Raw genomic sequence first — 21887 nt, 5'->3', positions numbered from 1 at the left:
TCAAACACATGGAGCTAGTTATTGAAACAAAGCGTAGCCGTTGTTTATACACCGCGTCCCGAAAAATCCTCAGTCGAGCTGGACCTTTCATCTGAACATTTATTTTCGTGAACAGTGTCACGAGGATTGAAAGCTAAAAGTGGAAGGACATTTATTTAATGAAATCAACCCTCCCATAGGGAAAGCCCGAGGCCCAATGACGGCGTAAACTGTGTTTTAGGTAGACCTCCGTTACTGGTCCACAGTGTATTTCTATCAAATTTTTATACCAAGGGCTTTTTGTTGCTCTTCACAGCTCCCGGTGGAATCTCCTCAGCTGTAATTGCCTTGATGGATCACAAGGACAAAATGCCGATGGAACGATTCAGACAGATAACCGAGAATTTTGGTTTCAAATATGGGCCCAACTTTTCCATTATCAAACAGATATGGCAAAGCAACAACGAAGGACTTTGTTTGCTAGATATTAGTGAATCATCAGATATTCAATCAGACAGTGAAAGGTTTGTTATCCATCCTTCAATTCTAGATGCTTGTCTTCAGTCCTGCTTTGTTCCACTGGGAACGTCCTCAATGGATGACAAATCAATTGTCCCGGTAGGCTTTAAAAGCGTCACACTAAGTGGGGTCCCCTCCACCAACCAAATGTATTGTCACGTCACCGCGAAAGGCAATGAGTTTGGAAAATTTGACGTCAGGCTTCTAAGTCCATCTGGAAAAGTCTTGCTAACCATGTCTGAGTTTCGCATCGCAGAGTTAACAAGCTCACCACGTCAACTTGCTTTCTCCGAACTTGCCTATGAAGTAAAGTGGAAGGAAGATAGCCTAGAAGGACAACTCGGAAATGCCCAAATCTTAACTTGCATCGTCCTCAAAGATTCCTCCAGCTTTTCAGATTCCTTAGTCACAAGACTTGAGAAAGAAAACGTCAACGTCATCACAATTGACCCGCCAAGTGAGAGATTCTACAACAAAGAAACAGAGGAGTCAATAAAGGCTGAGTTCTCGAACATTCTACCAGGCAATTCGTCCACCCTGAGGATCGTCAATTTGTGGCCTATAGAAACAACTCTTTTACCAGATAGCTTCGAAGTCATAGGTCAAGCTGAGCAACTCGCTTTCAGCAGCAGCGTTTTTTTACTACAGCTCCTTCTGGAAAAAGATTGTTTTGATTCACGTTTATTCCTCGTTACTGAGTCCACTCAGACTTTGGATTCCTGTCACAAGTCTACTAACGCAAGATCAATCCCCTGGAGTTCCACAGTTTGGGGTCTTCGAAGAACGGCCAACCTAGAGGAAGTAAATCTCAGGGTCTCAACTGTTGACCTCTCCAACAGGATGAACGTGTATGAAGTAGATTTGCTGGCTCATGAAATTATCTGTGGCAACAATGAAAATGAGGTGGCTTTCAGAGATGGTAAACGTTTCGTTAATCGCCTTTTCAGGGCAGACGTGCTTGACAGGAAAACCGTAAAAGTCACCAAAAAGAAATTAGAAGACAGGAATTCGCTTTGCATATCAACAATGCCTCCAACCGGAAAACTCTGCCTGCGTGACCAGAGTGTCTCCCGACCTTCACCGTCCGAACTCACATTGGAGGTGCTGCATTGCTGGATACCATCTGAAAACCTGTGTGACATAACCAAACCAAACGATTGTGTGTTTGTGTTTGGGAAAGTAACATATCCACCTGAGGAGAACAAACACAATTTCAAAGTTGGAGATGAAGTGTGTGGAGTCGCTCCCTCAGGACGAATTTCCCATTCCATGTACATCCAAGCCAATAACGTATTTCCTAAACCAATGTCATTTACAACGGAACAAGCTACGTGCCTTCCTCCTTGCCTCGCTATAGCTTTCAAGGCCCTTCAGACAGTGGAACGGAGAAAAGAAAATGAGAAGATCCTGATACATGAAGCCAACCGCGGCCCTGGGCTTGCAGCTGTTGTGCTTGCAAAAGCATTGGGTTTCAAAGTATTCTGTACCGTGTCCGATATTTGCGAGGTGTCTGCCAGGGCCACTCTCCTCAAGTTGGGGGCCGATAGTGTGATTTCCCAGAGCTCCTATAGTCTCAATGATGATTCCACTGAGCCGTTCGACGGAGTAGTTTTCTTCTATCCACCTTCTTCAAATGCTCTTCTAAAAAGTAGTCGGTGCATCAGAAGTGGAGGACACGTCGCAATTTTTAGCAGCTGTTTTCATGGAGATGTAGTATTTCCTGGAAATACAAACATTAAATATGAGAGGGACGACGTTGCAGAGTTTTTTCTCACTCCTTTAGTCTACAGGAAACTCAGCTCTGAAAGTATGAAAATACTAGAACGCCAAGAAACACTCAAAAAGCTTCAGGCGATGGAAATTACTTCCTTGGACCTGGGTTCTTCAATCAAAGTTGTAAATGCTTCAACATACCAGCAGAATCGTAGACCACAGTTCGAATCGTTTCCACCAATTCTTATCTATTCATTTGGATCATTTGAAGAAGATGCTCTTCGGGGCATTCCAGTACTTCCACGTGGTTTAGATGTGTGTGGTCTGAAAAGAAACAGAACGTACTTAATAGCAGGAGGGATGAGAGGTTTCGGATTCGAAGTAGCTTCTTGGATGGCAGAAAATGGAGCGAAGTCCGTAGCAGTTATTGGTCGTTCTAAGCCTTCTGATGCCAAATTACAAGAGATACGACAGCTTGAGAGGAGGACTGGCGCGAAGATTCATACCTTTCGGGTAAGTTATTGTACTTCATGCTCTTGCATAGGTGAAAGACTGTTATGTGACGACAGAACGCAAAGTTGTCTTACTTTGCGTTTGCACTGTGTCATAGGAAAATCTTTTTGAGATTGACCTAGTATGTGTGTAAGAGGGGAAGTAAGCAATGAAAATTATTTTCTATCTCATTGAATGACTGCATACTTATTAGCCAAGAGATAAAAGCTATTGCCTCTATTGATCGTCTGATTGAAAACAAAGAGTTAAACAGCATTCTCAACTTCTTGATCTCTATTATAGGTTGACATATCAAACCCAGACCAAATGGCTTCACTAGAGGAACAGCTTAACTCTCTTCCAAATGTGGCGGGAATCGTTCACACAGCTATGGTCCTGAGAGACGAATTCATCAAAGATCTGACGTTTGAGAGCTTTAGCGAGGTCATGGGTCCTAAGATTAAAGGTTAGCTATTGTAGATGTATATTATCACTATTTTAATCATAACTGTTATTAACAATATACCTAATGATATTATTGCGTTTTCGTAATGCAATGTCTCATGCCCCTTTAATTCAATTACAGGCTCGTTTCTGCTACACCAAATGAGCTTATCAATGGATCTAGATTTTTTCGTGATGTTTTCATCCATGGCCTCAATCGTTGGCAACATGGGCCAATCATCATACTCTTCCTGCAATGCCTTCCAAGATTCTCTGGCTCACTACCGGAGACATGTGCTCGGTCTTCCAGGTCTGGCGATAAACTGGGGACCAATCAGTGGCGCAGGAGTGATGGAGCGAGAATCAGGAATCGTTAAACTGCTGACCATGGCGGGATTGGGTTTTATAAATGCCAAAGAAGGTAATTTTACTTTCAAAATGGTAATATAGGAAATTATAACGGACTCCAGGCTTGATTACCGCAAGTTCCGAATTACAAATTAAGGATGTCGAAGCACTGATCAAGAGCACTGGACTTCGTGTTGATTTCCAATTAAATATCTTTATTATAATATGCTAATGCTCAAAATCGTCAAACGATTGTCCTCTCTGTACGCTTGAGTAGTTATAAACGCAGGATCCAAAAACTTCGCAAAAAACGCAATAAACTTCACAAACGCAAAAACACAGACCATGCACACAGATGACTAGTAAAGACGCACGAGGTTCTGAAATAAGATCTGACGGGTACTTCACCAATATCTAACCTAGACAAACCAAACCTCATCAAATGAGTACAATGCATAATACTTCGTCAATAGAAAACGAAATGTTGCTGTTTGGAATCATCATGTAACATATGATTGGCATGGATGGGTTTACAAGATTCCTTATATCCATACCTGTTTTCCATTTCTTATTGCCTGCTCTAAGCTTTCACCTACTGGTTTTAAACGTTCATCTGTAAACCATATACATTGGCAAACCTAGCGTGACACGACTCTATTGAATATTTGAGTGTCAGGTGGGTTTATAAATTACCTTGAAATTTGACCTTGTCAGCAAGGCATTTACATTGGCGCGCCCTAAGCTACAATATAGCATAAGTTGTTTTGATAAGTAAGGTGGACTAGTAACAATTCTTTGCTACTTGGCAGGAGTAAAACACATGGCGAAAGTACTGATGGAAGATCCAGGTCGCTGTCAGCTCTCCCTGTTTGACGCAGACTGGCCTCGATTCATTAAAAGTAATCCAGGACTAAGGGCGAGTCCTCGTCTCTTGGACATTACTGCTGAAATCAGTGGTTCTGACAGCCAGGACGGGTCAACAGAGTCTCTAGCACAGAAGATTATTCTTGAGAAAGATGCAGAAAAGAGAGCGGAGCTCGTAAATGAGTATGTAGCCTCCTTGATCACAGAATGGACCGGGATTTCTTCGCCTTCTGAGACCGATTTAAACAAAAGCTTGTACAGCTATGGAGCCGACTCCACCGCTTCCCTAACCTTAAAGATGCAACTTGAATCAAATCTGCAGATCTCTTTTGAGGTAGGTCGCCCATAAAAGTTCATTGGTGAGGTTGATAGATGTAATTTTTTCCGATAACCGTCTTATACCCGCAACGGGTGGAGAAGTAAGGAATACTCGACATAATCACTGTAACTAAGCACACATCAGGAGAAACTCCTTATCCATTAAGGATATCTGTCGAATGTCAAGTTTTATGTTGGTTATTATTGGAAAGTGGTTTGGGAACAAATGGATACCCCCACATTTTACTGACGCTGTGGCGAGGAAAAGTCAAGACAAATGCATACAATTTCGAGGAGTTGATCTCAGAGAATGAACAGTAGTAGAAACTAGTAATAGCATATTCTCAAGTACTACGAGCTTAAAACCGTAATTGGCACAAGCAGTAGATTGCAGTAACACATAGACCTTTTTTTAACCACAGAAAAAAAATACCTAAATTAAAATTTCTTGTCTCAGGTTTTCTACTTCATGCAGCCTGACACTACCCCACTGAAGATGGCGAAAGATATTATTGTCAAGCTTGCTGGACAAAGCGATACGCTAGAGGCTGCAAGCCAACAGCCTGAACCTGGGGAGACCCAGGAAAGTGTATCTCCGCAAACACAGGGAGATGCGACTGATTCTGGCGACGTTTCAAGAAATCAAATACAAGTTGTGCCCCTGCATACTCCTGCAGGCGCAGCTGTAAAGTTCTTTTGTATACATCCATCGCATCGTTATGCTTTAAGTTTGGTGCCGATCTCCTCTGGATTTCAAGGGCAGGTACACACTGAACAAATAACTTTTAACACCACAAACCCAACTGATATTTTATTCGAGTGAAAGAAAGGGTGTTCAAATATTTTTTGCATCAACTCGTACTCGCAAAGAGTATATCAGCATGAAATGCCAACTGATTAATGCTGACGTTTTCACTGTTAGCCTTTAAAATACACAGCACTAAAGTAAGTAAGTGAGCGGTCAATTTCTACGGTTCGTTATTTCTGTTACTAGTAGAAATTTTGTATGAAGTAAGTATACATCGCTTCAGTGCCATTTATTTGTTCCTTCCAGGACTTAATAGCCTTTTATGCCCTTGGTTTTACTGACCCCACAGTCGTCAGTGAAGACTGGGGAAGTGTGCGTGAGCTAGCCACACGTTACGTTCAGTTGATCGTCAAAGAACAGCGGTGTGGACCTTACTTTCTCGGTGGATATTCGTATGGAGGACTCTTAGCATATGAAATTGCTTCCCTGTTGACAGAGCAAAGTCAAAGGGTGGAGTTTTTGGCCATGATAGATACATTTCCTTGGTCTCCACTTTCGCGAGTAGTCAGCCCTAGACTGTCCTCCACTCTGGATGAAAGAACCTTGCAACAGCCTCGGCATATTAAGGTGAGTTGACCAACCACATACATCAACTTGGAAAATGGAATCCTGATTCTGAGTCAGACCTGATAAAATTGTGCGAAGAAGTGTTGTTTTTTAATGTTTAAGTCAGAAGAATCTGAAAATACTAAGGTTCATACACAAATTTACCAAAGAGTATATCTCGATGCGATGATATAACAACTTGGGGATGTAGAAATAAAAATAGAGAGCTCTTTGGTCTACTTAATGATTTCTTCCGAGTTGTCTATCCATTTATTTATCTATTTAAGTATTGCAATTTTTAAACAATTCCATAACGAGAGAGAAAAAAGACGGTTTTTCAGGTGATCAAATGTAAATTAGAATCATTCCTATTAATTGCAGATTCAGTTTGATAAATTTCTCAAGAAACTGGCACTTGATACTCTAAAGATGACTTCGGATGAATACCAACAGCTGACTAGAGGTCACAATCAAGACTGGATCGTAGACGAACTCCAGAGAAGGAGCGTAGAGAAAGGACTAGTTTCTTACAATCTAAAGACCCTCCTTGAGTCTCTTCAAAAGGACCAAGTTGTTGCCAGTAAAACACACAATGAATGGGGACCTCCTGAGGTAAGCGACCATTTTAGTGATAATTTATCGTTACATAGGAAGAAAAGGTCGACTGAGCGTAATGCCCTTTATTCAAAAGGAGATACCTCTCATTTACCTTCGACCATGTGGTATTTAAGATGTCGACGAATTGTTCACTAAACCTGGATAGATGGTGCGGTGCAAGCATTCCTTTTTAGGCGAGGCAGCCATTCTCCTAATTGCTTCGTGCTACTGAAAGTGGCATGAAAATAGGCCCTAACATAAGTTACCCTTCGAGCACAGAGTTTGCCTGCTCACCGGGTATGCTAGAGTGGGCCTCTTGGCGCAAGTGCAATATGCATTTGCCATTCTGGGTTTCGTGTACATTTGTTTATTCCTGAAATTATCAGTAATAACTGGTTACAACAGCCCCCCTTGGACCACTCTTAAACACGAACACTAGAAATTGATCTCACCTTAGCCTCCAATCCAGCCGTCTTTTAGGATTTTTCGCAACCTGATCCCATAAAAAATGCTGCGTAGGAGATAGTCTCCCCATCCTTCACGTACGTATGAGAAATAAAGAAGAGACAAATCCTACTCTCTTTAAACTTTTCTTGTTTTTTTTTTTTCCACTATTAGATTCGTTACAGAGGTCCTCTCACTTTTCTTGAAAGTCTGGACAAACGTTTCTCTCCGAAGATTCGCTCAACCGAAGGCGCCGAGGAAATATGGGGCCATTTGGTGGACGGAGGTACCATAGTGCTAACTTGTCCTGGTGATCACTATTCTTTGAGCGAGGTGCCTCATGCTCACCTGACAGGAAGTATGCTAGCAACAGCCCTCGCTTTCAACTACCGCATGTTGTTTCCAGAATTTCCCAGACCTGCACGAACATTTAGCCAGAGACGAGCCGTGGAAAAACTTAGCAGTGGAGTTAAAGTGTTCCTTCATTCAAAACGAGGTAATGTTTCATGTGCTCCAACTTCTATGAGCAAGTGCCTTTCTATTGGTCAGTTCAAAGATACGATTCCTGGATAAAGTAGGACCGTTTTGTATCCGTAAAGATAAGCACAAGAGAATAATACGGAGAGAGAAATCTGAGTATGACACGCATGTGAACCACGTCTTTAGAAAGGTCAAAAAGGCTAGTGGTAAGAGATTTTTATGTTGTCATCATCTAATGACTAGGCTATCAGAGCAATTTTTTTTGTTTGGCTCGTGACTTTAATTTTTCCTCTTTGATTCCAGGGAAGAAGAGTCCCCATTTTGGCGAGTTACTCTTCCATGAAGGAGCCAACAAACTGGAGCTGAGATCAGCTTTGGACGAAGGAGAAACAACCGAAAAAGAGAAAATTAAAAAAGTAATCGACTTTAAAGGTAACTATGATAATGGGTAAAGTAGCAAATTGTGAATAAGGTCATATCAAAAGTTATGATAACATTTTGCGGATTCAAGTCCAACCTATTTCCTCAGGAGCTGAACACGGCCATGCATCCATAACATGACGTGTACAGTTTCACTTGAGCTTCAAGTTCCCGTCGAGTTTAGCTGCGAGGTTTCGAAAACTTTCAAGACTATTTTTCTGTTCTATCCCGATTGAGATAGAGCTTTCGGAGCCCAAGAAACAATGGGCATGCAGGTCTTTCAAGTGATAAAATTAGTCTTGGAGTTAACGACACTTCATTCCCAAACGCGATCCGAATTATAGCTGAAAATGAAACTGAGCTTTCTGACTTCGACTGAGTCTTTGCGACTTTGGGTACTCTTTGTAAGAACGGTCAATATTATTTTGAAGAGTCGGACGTAAGGCGATACTGAAAAAGCAATTTTTACTATAAAATCGCTTTTGTGGTTTACTCGCGCGCACCAATGTATTGCGTCCTGCTTAAGTTAAAACAAAGTTTTTCGAAGTTTTCAAAACTTAAACAGTGGTCATTTGATGAAATGCCTATTGACTGAGTTAGGTTGGGCTGGACGGAAAAATATTTGGCTCTCGTTCATGAATCACAGACCTCGATGCACTCAGTCCACACGTCATAACCTCGAGCTAAACATTTCTCATCCTCCGCTCCCACTCTGTCAATAAGTACATAACACGCGCGCTAAGTATGAAACGATTCTTTATTTATAACAGTAACAACTGGAAAAAAGCGACGAAAATTTTACAAAAATGCTGGATCTATCCATTGAGCTAACCGCTGGACTGCTGTGCGGGAGGTCGAGGGTTCAAGCCCCGGCCGGACCAACACTCAAGGTCTTAAAATAATTGAGAAGAATATGCTACCTCTCTATAACATCAAGAAATGGTTAGATATTCTAGTCTTCTCGGATAGGGACGAATAAATGGAGGTCCCGTCACCTGCAGGGTTAGTGGTAGGTGACGTTAATTTTCTACGCACGAGATTACTGTGTGATGGATGTCCTCCCCTGGGGTGGGGTGGGATGGGTGGGATTTATTGGGTGGACTACTCGCATGGTTCGCATATGTTCCGTTCTAGCCCTACCCTACTGCGGTAATGCAGTGAAAATGGTTAGAAAAAAAAAAGAAAGAAAGAAATCTTTTCGTTGATTAGCTTGCACCCAGCGGCAAGATATCGCTGCAAAAGTGTACGATTTTTAAAGCAGCTACGTGGACTGTTTACTTGACTTGATTGTAAGGATTATCACACACTGAGATGTGCAGTCTCCCCTAATAACTTAGTTAAACCTTTTCAAACTATTAGCACAACTTGATCTCATGGTAATTTCTTTTATGACAGACCTTCGCATGGTGCAGCCTGGAAGACTCGTGTCCAATGCTTTGAAGTACGCCGGCCGCAGACGTAAAGTTGGAGTTCATCAGAGTGGTAACCTGGGACGAGTTGCTTCTGTCATAACTGCTAAACGAGTCTACAACTTGGAATTCATCGACTACTGCGATTTGAAAGCGTTTTTCAACACTTTAGAGACTGTGTTTGCCGTTACATTATTAACAACGTAAACGTTTTTGTATTGGAGTATCACGCAGCCTTTGCGTTCGATTGTCTTGCTCATAAAATATTAAACTAAGACATAGTCAGAATGATTCAAGCACCTAAGAAGTTGATTGAGATATCGTGTTAAATTGGAAGTAGCTTTAGAAACAAAATTGGATTCGAAAATGTCGGCATAAATCACCCAAAATTTGAATCTACTAGTTATTAGTATTTCTTCCATATGCAGTACAGTAAGTTCTTTGGAATTATGGTCATAATTTTGTGCTGATTGACATGATCTCAATTCCTTGTTGTCAGAATAAATAACCATGAATTGCATGTTAAAAACCATCATTCGCTTATTTTCATGTTAGAAACTACATCAGTGACACCAGACAGTGCAGAAATCAGGCGCCAAAATCTTTAACTGCTATGCGTACGGGACAGGGGGGAAGGGTACGTGGGGTGGGGTACTGTCGCGAAAGGATCGAGCCATGTAGTTCTTCTAGACCTGCGCCCAAAAGGATACTTCCACTTTGCCAAGAGAGGACCATAGCGTGGTTATTTTGAAATATATGCAACTTGGCTTCTTCTAGTCTCTGGTTTTTAAGTCCAGTAATCATATCACTTTTATTTTTTAAGCATTTGTATTCTTTAGTTATCTGAAATAGGTACAATAGTATTGAAGCCGTGTGGAAATAGTCTGAGGGCCACTTCACTGTGTGTATGCTATCTTTATTTTGCTATGTTATGATTGATCATTGTTTACGGCCATATTTGCCCAAAATCACATGAGATGAGAGAAATACAATTAAAATCCTTTCTACTTTTAAACTTTTATTCCAGCTGCCATTACAATGCAGTTTACACAGACATTAAAGTTTATTTTGGTATAGGTACAAATGTTACATATTTAATTCTTAGTATTGTTTAAAAAATACGAATACAGTTGAACCTGTAGTAAATGGTCACGCACGTGAAATAAAGCTTATTGATGCAGGTTCCACAGAATATGAGTATTTAAAAAAATAAATAATAATGCATTGCGCACCCTGTACTGCGCCTAAAAATCACTTATCAGGCGATTAACGCTATCCAATGGATAGCGTAAATCTTCTTTTTCCACTTATCCGCTGGATAGCGATTTATCCGTTGGATCCCGTTGGATAGCATTATCCGCCCTTTACTGGGCCCAGGTGAAGAGGTCTATAGGGTGGTCTTTACCTCTACAACGAGCCTGGTGACCTATATCTTTTTTATTGAATTAATTTTGGTGTACAAATTATCCCTTAAAATTGAAGAAACTCAAAAAAATTCACCAAGGGGAAATGTAATTCAGCTAAAAGCGTGAACGAAGCCCTTTACTCGTAGATGCAAACTATAACTTCGGAAGCAACGACTCGAAGAACGTTTTGAGTCTATGTCGTTTTAAATTGGGTGATTTTTGCACAAATTAGATATCAAATTGTTCCATGCGCTCGAGACGTTCTACCTATCAAGTTTTATGCAAGTGCTACTTTAAAAAGCCTTTGCTTTTCGGTATGAAATTACGCGCGTGATTAGTGTCAGAACACTAAGGCATAAATGGGGTAAGTTTGGCCCATCGTATCTGACCTATCTTTGTTATTATTTTTTTCGAAACAGACATTGGTAGAGAACATTTAACGAAAGTTAAAAGAAATTGTTCGAAGACATTTTTTTCTGAGGAATCGCCTCGATGTACAAAAACTCACCCACATTGATTTCGTTGGTTAAAACTTGATTAAATTTTACTTGAAAGATTATTCTTAGCTTCGTTTGTGCGGTTCTACTTGAAGTTACCGTTTTAACAAAGGCCATTGGGACTCGGATGAGGGCGACTGGGACCGCTCAAAAAAGGGGAATACTACGGCAATGAAGAGGTAACAATTTCGGGACTTTGGTAACTGACCGCTTAATTAATAAAGGTTCGACTGAAAAAACTTATCTCAGCTAAAATATAAAAGAGCCAAAAAAAGTACAGCAGAAATTTGATCATGTTATGAAACATGTGCGTAACATTTCTAAACGGGAAATGAACTTTTGAGCATTCATTAATATCTAAAATGATTTAAAATGCCATTTCTAAACTTTTTAAATACCTTTCCAGTTTTGGAAATGTCTTTAATTGGAACTGTTTCCTTACGTTTAAATGATAACTCGCAGTTTTCAGAGTGTCTTTTTGAGTAAACGTAAGTCAAATAGTCTACCTTCAGTTGATAACAAAACTCCTGACTCTTTATATTTGATGGCAAATTTTATTATGATTAAATTTAACTTCATTTTTAGCGAACTCTACAGATACGATTTCGGTCTACTTTGCAAACGACACGTAACAATTCGAAACGGAATGCTCAATAAGAATTTTTCACATCCCATATGCACAAGCAATCGCACACTCAACTGAGAGTCAGTTTGTCCAATATTTCTTCCCTAACTATATATATAACTGAGTTCTTGTTATAGGAGTAAGGCACTCTTATTACATAGTTCCTTCTCTCCCTTGTGGATGTTCTCTTGTTGAGACTTGTGAACCAACGATTTTTAAGGGATTGGTCCACAATTTTATTATTCAGTCTGTAAATCCTATTCAAGGCAGGCTCTCGAACAAACATCGAGCAACAAAGATCCTCTCTCGGCCCTGATTGACCAGTGAGAGTGCGCGTACTACGTCAATCACATTTTAAAAATTATTATAGAGCTTTTCGAACTTCAGAGCGGTTATACATTTTTAATATTTCTGCACGCCTTTTACGCTACAAATCGATCTCATGCTTCCCACGGCCGAAAGTGAAAAACTGCCTTGACGAGTTCACTAAATCAAGGTAGGGATCGGGGAGTTATCTTCAATCGAGTTTCGACAAACACCTGAAAGCAATGGCGACATCTCCACACGCTTCTTCCCGCGTTAGATATGGTATTTTGGGTCCCCATTGGCTCCACTTGACAAAAAATTTTGTTAAGTCTCTACGTTACTTTGGCTAAGGTTTTACGACACTCAATCAGCTTTTCAATTGCTTGAATGCCCGATTCCATGTCTCAGTTGAAAACTTGTCTTCTCGAGGTTAAAAGTCATTTAGTTGGCTTAATTAGCTTTACTGCGAGGATCGTGCATCATACGTATTAATTAGCTAAGTGAGCAATTTTATAGTATAGAATCCTGCAAGGCCTTAGGCCCTTTTATTAGACGTTTGTTTCCCTGTCACATTCATCCATTCTAGATTCAGGAGCGCAGACTGCATCCACTCTGCTGCATTTATTTCCTTGTTTCTTGGAAGTGTCCTCAAATGAGCGAGGTCTGATTTCAAGAGCTGGTCTCCAGCACAGCAAGGACAGATGAACAGGCAAGATACACAAGCCATGGGGAAGACCAAGCACAACGACGCCGAAGAACATTTTGAAGAATATTCGGAACATCTGTGATGCGGCAAATGCAAGAACGACCATGCCAAGGAAGGTACTGAATCCTAAACAACAAGTAAATAAAGCACAGAAAACAAATAAAACAATGTTAGAGTGCTGAAAAAATGGTCATCGGGTTTTTACAGTCTGGAGGAAACTCGATTCAAAAGAAAATTTGGAAAATAATTAAACAAATAGTTTTTTTAAACGTAGAATCTGTGGTTGTCCCTCGATGTGATGTACTCACAACAGAATATTCATATGAGAAAACTGCATCAGCGAGTCTAAAATGTGCGAATTAAAAACGAAAAAACAAACTGGAATGCACACTTAACGAGCCCCCCATGACTACACTTGCTCCTAATTTACTCAAGGCATCTACTACTCGTTCATTGACTGTTGCCTCGTTTGACGTTATGTACGCATGCGCGATATGTGCACTGTAATCGACTGCAAATTTAATGGCCATAACGAGGTTAATCATAGAAACAGAGTTAAGGAAAACATTCCAGATGACCATCAGTCCAAACAACTCGCATATCAGGGCCGCAAAGTTCAGCACCACAAGGAATGTAACCGTACAGCCCTACAAAAAGGGACTAGTGACAAGAAGTACTGCTATGGCTGCGATTGTAAGATTCCTTACGGTTTCCCTGGAGGTAATGGCCTACCGCTCAAAGTATATGAAGAGTCGATTAATTGGAAAGGCATCCAGTTCCGACTTTTCTGTGATATCTTCATAAAGTGTGAGCATAGCGTTTTTCTGAGTGGTGGAGCCGCTGGTAGTTTTCATAAACCCAAAGATACGAGAAGCTTCCAATTTACTGCCATCCTCGGTAAACTTCAAATCTTGACTGAAATGAGAAAAGGCTGGAATGCGAAGGAATTCTCTCAGGGCAGGCAAGAAGTTTGGGCCAGTGATGCTCTCATAGGTTTGTTCAGCGTAGAGGGAGAATGTATCCATCCAAGATAACAAACGGTCTCTGTAGTATTTGTTTTCCGTCACGATGTTTGTCAGTGCTCTGATGTTTTCGTGAGTGGAATATTTCTCATAATCTATCGTGCCAGTCTCCACGATGCTCACTGGAACAGAAAGTTCAAACTGTTTTTCTTGAGTGGTCAAAAACTATTTCAAGTAAGAGTCATCCTTTGCTAGAATTCTTCTGTTAAACGCCTCGTCTACATGAGTAACTCCATAAATCCCAGCTCCAAGCAGCCCCAGCAAGATAATTATAACCACGCTTTTTGTTGCTGGGAACATCAAGAATTTTCCCCAAGCCTTCATATCCTCGATTTGACGTCTGTGTGATGGGTTCGCACAAGGCTGGCTCTCCATCTTTGGGTCGCAATGCCATGCAGCATGGGAAGCAATCTTTGCGACCATATTTAATTCTTCTTACGTCATAGGTCATTATGGCCACAAAGGTGACAACCATTAGGAATGATGACGTTACCGTCACAGCAGCATAGATGCAGAAATATCTGCAAATAAGATTATTTAAACATTTTAGATTAAGGTGGCTCACAATAGTTTTAGGACTGGGTTCTGGCTGTGCGAATCACGCGCGTCACTCGCGGGATTTTTAAAAGACACGGAGGAGGTAAACAAACATGGCGGCGCGTAATTTTTTTTCCGAACTCTATTCACGTCTAGTATTCAGGGTAAATCGCATTTTTACGAAACTTTTAGCCGCCAAAAGTCTTTATTTGTACTATTAGCTAAAGAAAATATTGCTGGCCGATCGGCATATGTTGTGCCGGGAAGAAAATTTTATAGTTTTTATGTACGCGCTGCGATCGATCGTGAAGACCCTGGAGTGGACTCCGAAATTCCCGAGACCAAACCAAGCACACTTTTGCTCCTTTATCTTTCCTGGGGCGGCTTTGTATGTGGCTTTAGTTTACTTAATCCATCGGTGGTCTATGCTGGAGAAAGTGACGAAAACTCTGTCTGTGCCAATTCTGGTCGCCATAAAGGTCGTTTTGCGACGAAAAGACGCTTGAGCGTGTTGAAAAACCTTGCAAGGGTAAGTGAGAAAAAATCTCAAGAAAAACAAAATGATATGGAGGAAGAGGACGTTGAGCCCCCCAGGAAAACAGTGACTAGGTCAAAACAGGTAAGTTCTTTTTTGGACCAGTAAATTGTAACAAATAAAATTGAAGATATCGCCGTTTCTTTCGAGGACTTCAAAAGTAATCATTCTCTATTCATAGCAAAACATAGAGGAAGAGGACGCTCAAATGTTATCAGGCACACGAATCGTCAGCATGGAAGTGCTAAAAAATGACCTCAGGTCTTGTTTACATTGTCAAGCAGGTGAGGAAGACTTTGTGGACTTTTTCAATTGTAAAAATAGGCCAAGGAATAAACTGTTAGCATAAATATTGAGTTCTGCATGTACAGAAGTTGTTGTACAAGTTGTTTTCCTTCTGCAACCATTATGAGGCTTTATGAACAATTACTGTATTAAATATTTACTGCTTGGAGAAAAACTGTTATACAGTCAGCTTCCTTACCAGAGTACACATTCAATATTTCTTTCATCAGAGCACAATAAACAAGTCCCCCCTTTTGTATTTCATCAAGAACAAGAATAACTATATGTAAACAAATGACCACTGAAGCCAGAGAAATACTATTTTTCTTTGGCTTTAAAGTTGTATTTACCTTTTCTTAGATTCAAAAGAATGATTTCAAACAATAGAAAACTAAAAATTAACTTATCAAATTATTGTAAGAAAATATTGTACAGCATAGTCATTTTAAAAATGTAATCATATGCCTTATTGTCAAGGTGCAAAAGAAATACTTCGAAATTTGTTTGCTACTCATTTCAAATTTTTGACAAATGTGTGGCAAAACTCGTTAAGTATATGAACCTTTTTACACTCTATATTGAATAGTCTTTTTTAGGGGTGGGACTAGACATTTCTCATGATCTCTCTTCTCCTAATTTAGTTAAGATTTGTTATTCAAATCAGACTTATTAACCAGTCTGAACCAGTCTACTGTTTTATCCTGCCTCCAGTAAAACTAATTAAACCAAATGAAAGTGAAATGACAAACAAACAAATTTGGTTTCCAGGTCCACTGTCTTTGGACAACATGGTTGGTGAAACAAGAAGTGGGCTAAGTAGTGTCTTCAACATTCAATGTTCCGAGTGTGGAAAAATAAACAATGTTCATACATCTAATCATCACAGAACAGGTAGCAGAGGGCCAAAAGCCAGTGACATTAATTCTAGAGCAGTTCTTGGCTCCCTTCATATTGGAGTTGGACAAACACAACTGAACAATTTTCTGGCTACTTTAAACATTCCAACAATGAATAGCCAACTGTTCAAAATGCGAGAAAGGGAAATAGGTAACAGCATTGAAAAGGTAGCAAAAGGAAGTTGTGATGTGTATTTAGAACAGGAAAAGGAAAATGCAGAAAAATCTAACAATCAGGGGGAAGTAGATAGTATGCCGGCAATTGCAGTCTCGTACGACATGGGTTGGACGAAAAGAGGCAAAGGGCACAACTCACACACTGGTCACGGAGCATCTATGGGTTTAAAAACGGGAAAGGTTCTGTCTTACGCAACGAGATTTAAAGCCTGCAGAGTATGTGAATCCAGCAAAAAATCAGGAAAAGGGGCCAAAACACACGACTGTAGAAAAAACCATGTAGGGTCCTCGAAGTCCATGGAGAGTGATGTAGCAGTTGAGCTCTTGACTAATGCCCTTAACAGTGGAACCCAATTCAGTACATATGTTGGGGATGATGATAGTACCACTATTGCTGATATTTTAAACAAAGTGCCATACAAGGTTGAAAAGTGGTCAGACACAATACATACCAAACGTTCTCTCACTACTCGTCTTTACAATCTGAAAGATCGCTTCAAAAATCCACACTGTTCAACACTAAGTAACAAAGTAATAAGTTACTATGCAAAATGCTTCAGTTATGCTGTAACTCAGAATGCTGGAAATCCAGAATTTTTAAAATCAAGTATCAACTCCATAGTACCACATTCATTTGGGGAACACAGTTCATGCAATATGTCCTGGTGTGGTTTCAAAAAATGTCCTGAGGGATACAAGCACACAGAACTACCTAATGGCAAGAATTTACATGGTGAGCCCCTGAAAAATGCCCTAACCAACATCTTTTCAGAATATGCCACTGATACTGTTGTCAAGAAGCTTTCCCCATGTGCCAACTCTCAACGGAATGAAAGTCTAAATAATACCATAGCAACAAAAAACCCCAGAACCCGGTATTACGGAGGAAGTGCAAGCTATGACTTTAAAGTAGCCTGTGGTGTGACCCAAAGAAATCTTCGCTATGGCTATGTAAGTGCTTAAAAATCCTCACTGGCAGGAGATAGACCAGTGGGCTATTTACAGAGCGCAGCTGAGGATTTGAACTAGGGGCTACCGGGAACAAATCCAGTGAGTGGCAGGATTGAGGATTTGAACCCGGGACACCGGATTACAAGTCCAGCACCCCATCCACTCGGCTATGCCGCCTCCTCGTTTTTACATTTATATAGCGCAGACCTCTATGTGGATATTTTCAGTCGCGTTCAACAGTAACGTAAGGTTGAGATCGGACGTCAGCATATTTATTAGGCGCCTCTGGCAGCCGCTTCAATTCAGGTAGCGATCTCACCTTCCCACCCATCCCAATCCGGGGAGGACATCTACTACACAGGAATCTCGTGCATGCCCCAACCCTGCAGTAGACGGGACCTACGGCTTTACGTCTTATCTGAGAAGACGAAGCAATGTAAGTGAAGCGTCTTGCTTAAGGACACAACGTCATGCCCCAGCCACGACTTGAACTCGGGCCAACTGACCCAGAGTCCAGTGCACTGACAACTGGACTACTTACGCCCCACCACGATACATTTAACTTTTTCACACAATTTCATTAGTTATTCTAAAAGCAGCAAGATAAAATTTCTTCAGTCCAAATTGCTACCTGGAAAAGTAGACTAACTCAGCAATCAATTCAACCTCCTTATCTAATGGCTGGTAATGACGTGGATGTACTCACTGCAAATGCCACCAAATCCGTCATAGTCGTCATAGTAACAGTTGCACCAGTATGTCTCATGACTGCTTTGATCTTTTCCGTCTTTGACAGGTCACATGGCTGTCGGTCAAGTTCATCCACCAGTATGAACATGCCATCAAGGCCGATTCCAAGGACCAAGAACGGAAGCACTCCCACGATACCGATAAATGGCACTCGGAACCACATACCGAGGCCGAGTCCGGCTAAAATACCCAGAGCCACTGCGAAAACTCCTGCGTCAGCGAACAGGGAATGGCCGGTCAAAGGATTTAAGAACTTTCCTAGCATGATGCAAGCAAAGGAGATCATGAGAGTATAAGTGATTGACACCAATTTGACATCAGACCCACTGCTTTCATCGACTGCGTCATGCAGGTTCCTCTCACTCGAGTAACGGACTTCGAAGCAGGGAAGTGTGTCCACCAAAGAGGCCATTTTATCGATAAATTTCTTCTCCCAGTTGAGAACTTTTTCGCGGGTGTCTTCATCAGACGGATCGTGAATTTGATAAACCATTTACAAGGCTTTCACACTGGTTATGTTATCCTGCCTTCGAATGAAACCTCCGAATAATCGGTTAGGGTTGAGCCAGTAGGTGCGTCCGTTTCGCGTGATGAAGCTTTTGTTCTTATAGACTTTGCCTAGTTCATGTTAAATTTGACCAATGTCTTTGTTGATCAAATTACTCTCATTAAACTGCAGAAATTCCAGTGGGTTGATCATCACGCAGTCTTCTGGTGATCTGGATTTGTTCCCAACATTGAAACACAGAAGTCGGAGTAAGATTCCAGATTCATAACTGCCTTGTGGGCACGAAATGCCTGTCTCAGACACTGAGGAGAAAGAACATTGGGATGATCAGGCACTGCTACCAAAAGGACGATTTCTTCACGAAACTTGATTCGAAAGTATTTTTCGGCAGTCTCCAAGTCCTTTACAGCCTTACTTCTTTGAGATACGAAAAGTTTGTCAGTTCTGGTTTCTGACTCGAACCAAACGAACCCCACAGAACAGGCACTGACGAACACGAGACGTATCTGAATTGTTATCAATAGATACTTGGTGATCCCTTCACCAAACCAACCAAAGAAACGTCCTAGAAGACGCAAATACCAGCTGCAGATTGATGACCACAGTAGACATGGATTGAGCATGCGTGGAGAGCAGCAACTGTAAAAATGATGGTTTAGCTATGATTGTAATTATACTAACAGGATTAATACCAATGATAATGATATTGAAATAGAAACACCATCAGCAACATAACTCATAACAATTATTCGTGAATTCTTGATGCTTCGGATCATTTGTTATTTGGGACAAAATATGTTGTATTCTTGTCACGTAGCCACTTTTACCAGCAGTGGTGAGAAATCAAGACACACTCAAGCTCCACTTTTGAAACGGATCGATTTTCAAAGTCAACTAATTTTGTAATATTGACAAAACTTTTCCTCGACTACACTTGTGGAAAACAGAAAAGCGTTGGAAGTGAAGCCTTAGTTTTTTCTATTTTCTTGTCAAATTATAATAATAATTATCAGACAAGTAAAAATTTGAAAGCTCTTCGACAGACAGTGCAAAGGACCGCAGACTTCAAACGAAGACTCCAGTCTCAGTAAAATAATCCAAACTTCACCGTTGTGGTTTGCGTGACCCAAACTACGCGGAATTCCTCAATCCGTCACTACGCAGTTCAAAGTTAGACGCTGTCATCCTCGCCAAAATTCTTAGACTCAGCTAAGTTGTAGAACGCACATAACATGAGTCGCTTCAAATAGTCCCTTTTTTTATTTTTCCACCTTCGCCGTTACATTTCCTTTAGAATGGCTGACAAGCTTGTGAATTGACGAAGAACATTGTTCTCGGGGCTTACTACAATTTCAAACATTTGCCCGATCCGCTGAGCTTTTGGGGTTTTTAAAGTATTGTAGCGGAACAACTCGAACCGAGAAAGCATATCACGAACAGTTCTTCCGTATTTATAATATTGTATTTCGAATATGTCACTACTCGCTAAGTCAGGAACTGTGACAAAATGTTTGTCACTCTGAGTAAGGTTGACTTTTCCAAACATTAAAAAATAATTAATACACAAACCCGCACCAACCTTGGTTCAATTGATTTCTGCTTTTGGTCGAGCGGCTTTTTCGTACTGGCCGTGACGAGACTGGTTAGTCAGGCGAAACGAAATAGGTCCGAAGTTATGGAAGAAATATCAAGGCGGGTTATTTACACATGCCACTTACTTCGTAAAATTTGTACGCGACAATGTTTTGGCTGAAAGTTGTTTTCGAGAGCGCTTTAGCAACAGACATAGTTTGAAAGATGAAAATTTTCGAATTCAGTGACGTGACCGCCATCAGCGGCGAGAACGCGAGAAGAGCATTTGTCATAGTGGCAAAGATCTCGGTTTCTAGCCCTTGTGGTATGCGAATCCTTACATTCGTATACCTGCAAAACCGAAACACCGCGCCAAACTTGAAGAAATAAATTATCTGAGACACACTAATAACCGGCTGTTTATTCACTCGCATTTAAATCACCCGCACGCTTCAGAAGATTCTTTTGTTTACCGTAAAAACATCTGAGCGTTAGTAACGTCTCACCTGCCGGCATATCAAGAATCACGAGTCACGAATCACGTTCACGCTACGGATTTCGAGAACGAAAGCACCATTTTCGATTTGAACGATAACAAACATTTAAGAGGTAAATTTGTTCTTAGAAAATATTAAATTCAAGCACACACAACCCACAATTCCTCTATTCGCTCCGACGAAGGGCTAACACTCGAAACGTCAGCTTTTATAACCGTAAAGGTGGCCAGTTCGCCATTTCAACGGTTGTTGATATATTCAAATTATTTCGTTACCCCCACCGACGCAGCCCCAAACAGGTTCTTTAGAAACGATCAGCCTTTATTAAATTCAAAGCCTGGGAAGCAGAAAGAGAGAAAAATATTCGTTAATTGTTTCGACTACGAGAGATGTGATATAAAATTCTTTCACAAACAATTGCAATGTTCCTGCCTATACGAGGTTCCAATGTTCCTGTCTGTCTATATGCCAGAGCGTCTTGTATTCATGACGAACAACTGTTGTGGGAAATTCATTTATTTTTAACCATTGCAATTTTAATAAGGGACAAAGTACTAAACAGCACGTGCGATATCAAAATGAGCGTGACAGGAAATTTATCTATATTTAGTTCTTTCAGCTTTGGGAATGACAATTGTGCTACTAACAGGAACACATAGCTAGAAAAGGAAAACATCATCAGCTGGAGATCAACGTATCCGAAAGCTTGACATGCAAATTAGACTCATTTTCACGAGAGTGGCTGAACACCAGGCCTCGTTTTGAAAAAAATGCTCCTTCACCAAGGGGAGCAACCCTTTTGTGGCGGGCTCCGATCACAGATGATTTTCGATGGGCTAAGTAGAGCCGTGTGCGGACTCCATTTCGCGATCCGTAACTAGCGATTTCGCGTGAAAGTTATTTCACATGCCCTAACATAAAGAGTCACATTAACTTTAGAAAAAGAGGAGTTAGGAAAAAATAACCCTAATTCCTTCAAGTTTCATGCAATAATATGTCCGTAAGTTAGCGAGTACCCTGAGAATACGTCACTACTCTTAGCAACCACCACATCCCTTTCAGATGTTTCCTACAACATGATCCTCGATCAGACAATAGAAATCCCTATCAAGCCACTTTTCGTGTGGGAGTTTTTTGCCGTTCAAGCTCCACCCTTCCTATCCCCTAAGAGATCACTTTTGGGTTGGTACCCACTTGTTTCGTACTCACGGTCGTCTCGTACCCAGTCGCTTCGTA

At 40.8% G+C, this 21887-nt stretch overlaps 1 protein-coding gene and 1 pseudogene across 3 annotated transcripts in view; one reads left to right on the top strand and one right to left on the bottom strand.

Annotated features, from left to right (window-relative positions):
* Positions 1-10573, top strand: part of LOC148725893 (uncharacterized) — a 28115-nt gene extending 17542 nt beyond the window's left edge. For both annotated transcript variants that reach the window (XM_088730007.1, XM_088730006.1), the window contains exons 4-13: positions 296-2724; positions 3007-3169; positions 3290-3568; positions 4305-4693; positions 5135-5440; positions 5732-6052; positions 6413-6643; positions 7247-7568; positions 7856-7984; positions 9368-10573. In XM_088730007.1, the coding sequence (XP_088586133.1) occupies positions 296-2724; positions 3007-3169; positions 3290-3568; positions 4305-4693; positions 5135-5440; positions 5732-6052; positions 6413-6643; positions 7247-7568; positions 7856-7984; positions 9368-9588 (4790 nt within the window). In that variant the 3' untranslated portion in view covers positions 9589-10573. The remainder of the gene's footprint in view (positions 1-295; positions 2725-3006; positions 3170-3289; positions 3569-4304; positions 4694-5134; positions 5441-5731; positions 6053-6412; positions 6644-7246; positions 7569-7855; positions 7985-9367) is intronic.
* A 1251-nt stretch (positions 10574-11824) lies between these two features.
* On the bottom strand, positions 11825-20588 carry LOC111328916 (patched domain-containing protein 3-like; annotated as a pseudogene). Its single transcript, XR_015991121.1, has 5 exons — positions 20506-20588; positions 20162-20221; positions 18002-19221; positions 13322-14467; positions 11825-13047 (listed from the first exon to the last, which is right to left on the bottom strand). The product of XR_015991121.1 is annotated as a patched domain-containing protein 3-like (transcript).
* Between the last annotated feature and the right edge of the window lie 1299 nt (positions 20589-21887).

The sequence above is a fragment of the Stylophora pistillata genome, chromosome 8, assembly GCF_964205215.1.
Source record: "Stylophora pistillata chromosome 8, jaStyPist1.2, whole genome shotgun sequence".
NCBI classification, from domain to species: domain Eukaryota; kingdom Metazoa; phylum Cnidaria; class Anthozoa; order Scleractinia; family Pocilloporidae; genus Stylophora; species Stylophora pistillata.
The sequence above is the reverse complement of the archived record's forward strand: the minus strand, read 5'-3'. Positions and strand labels throughout refer to the sequence as shown.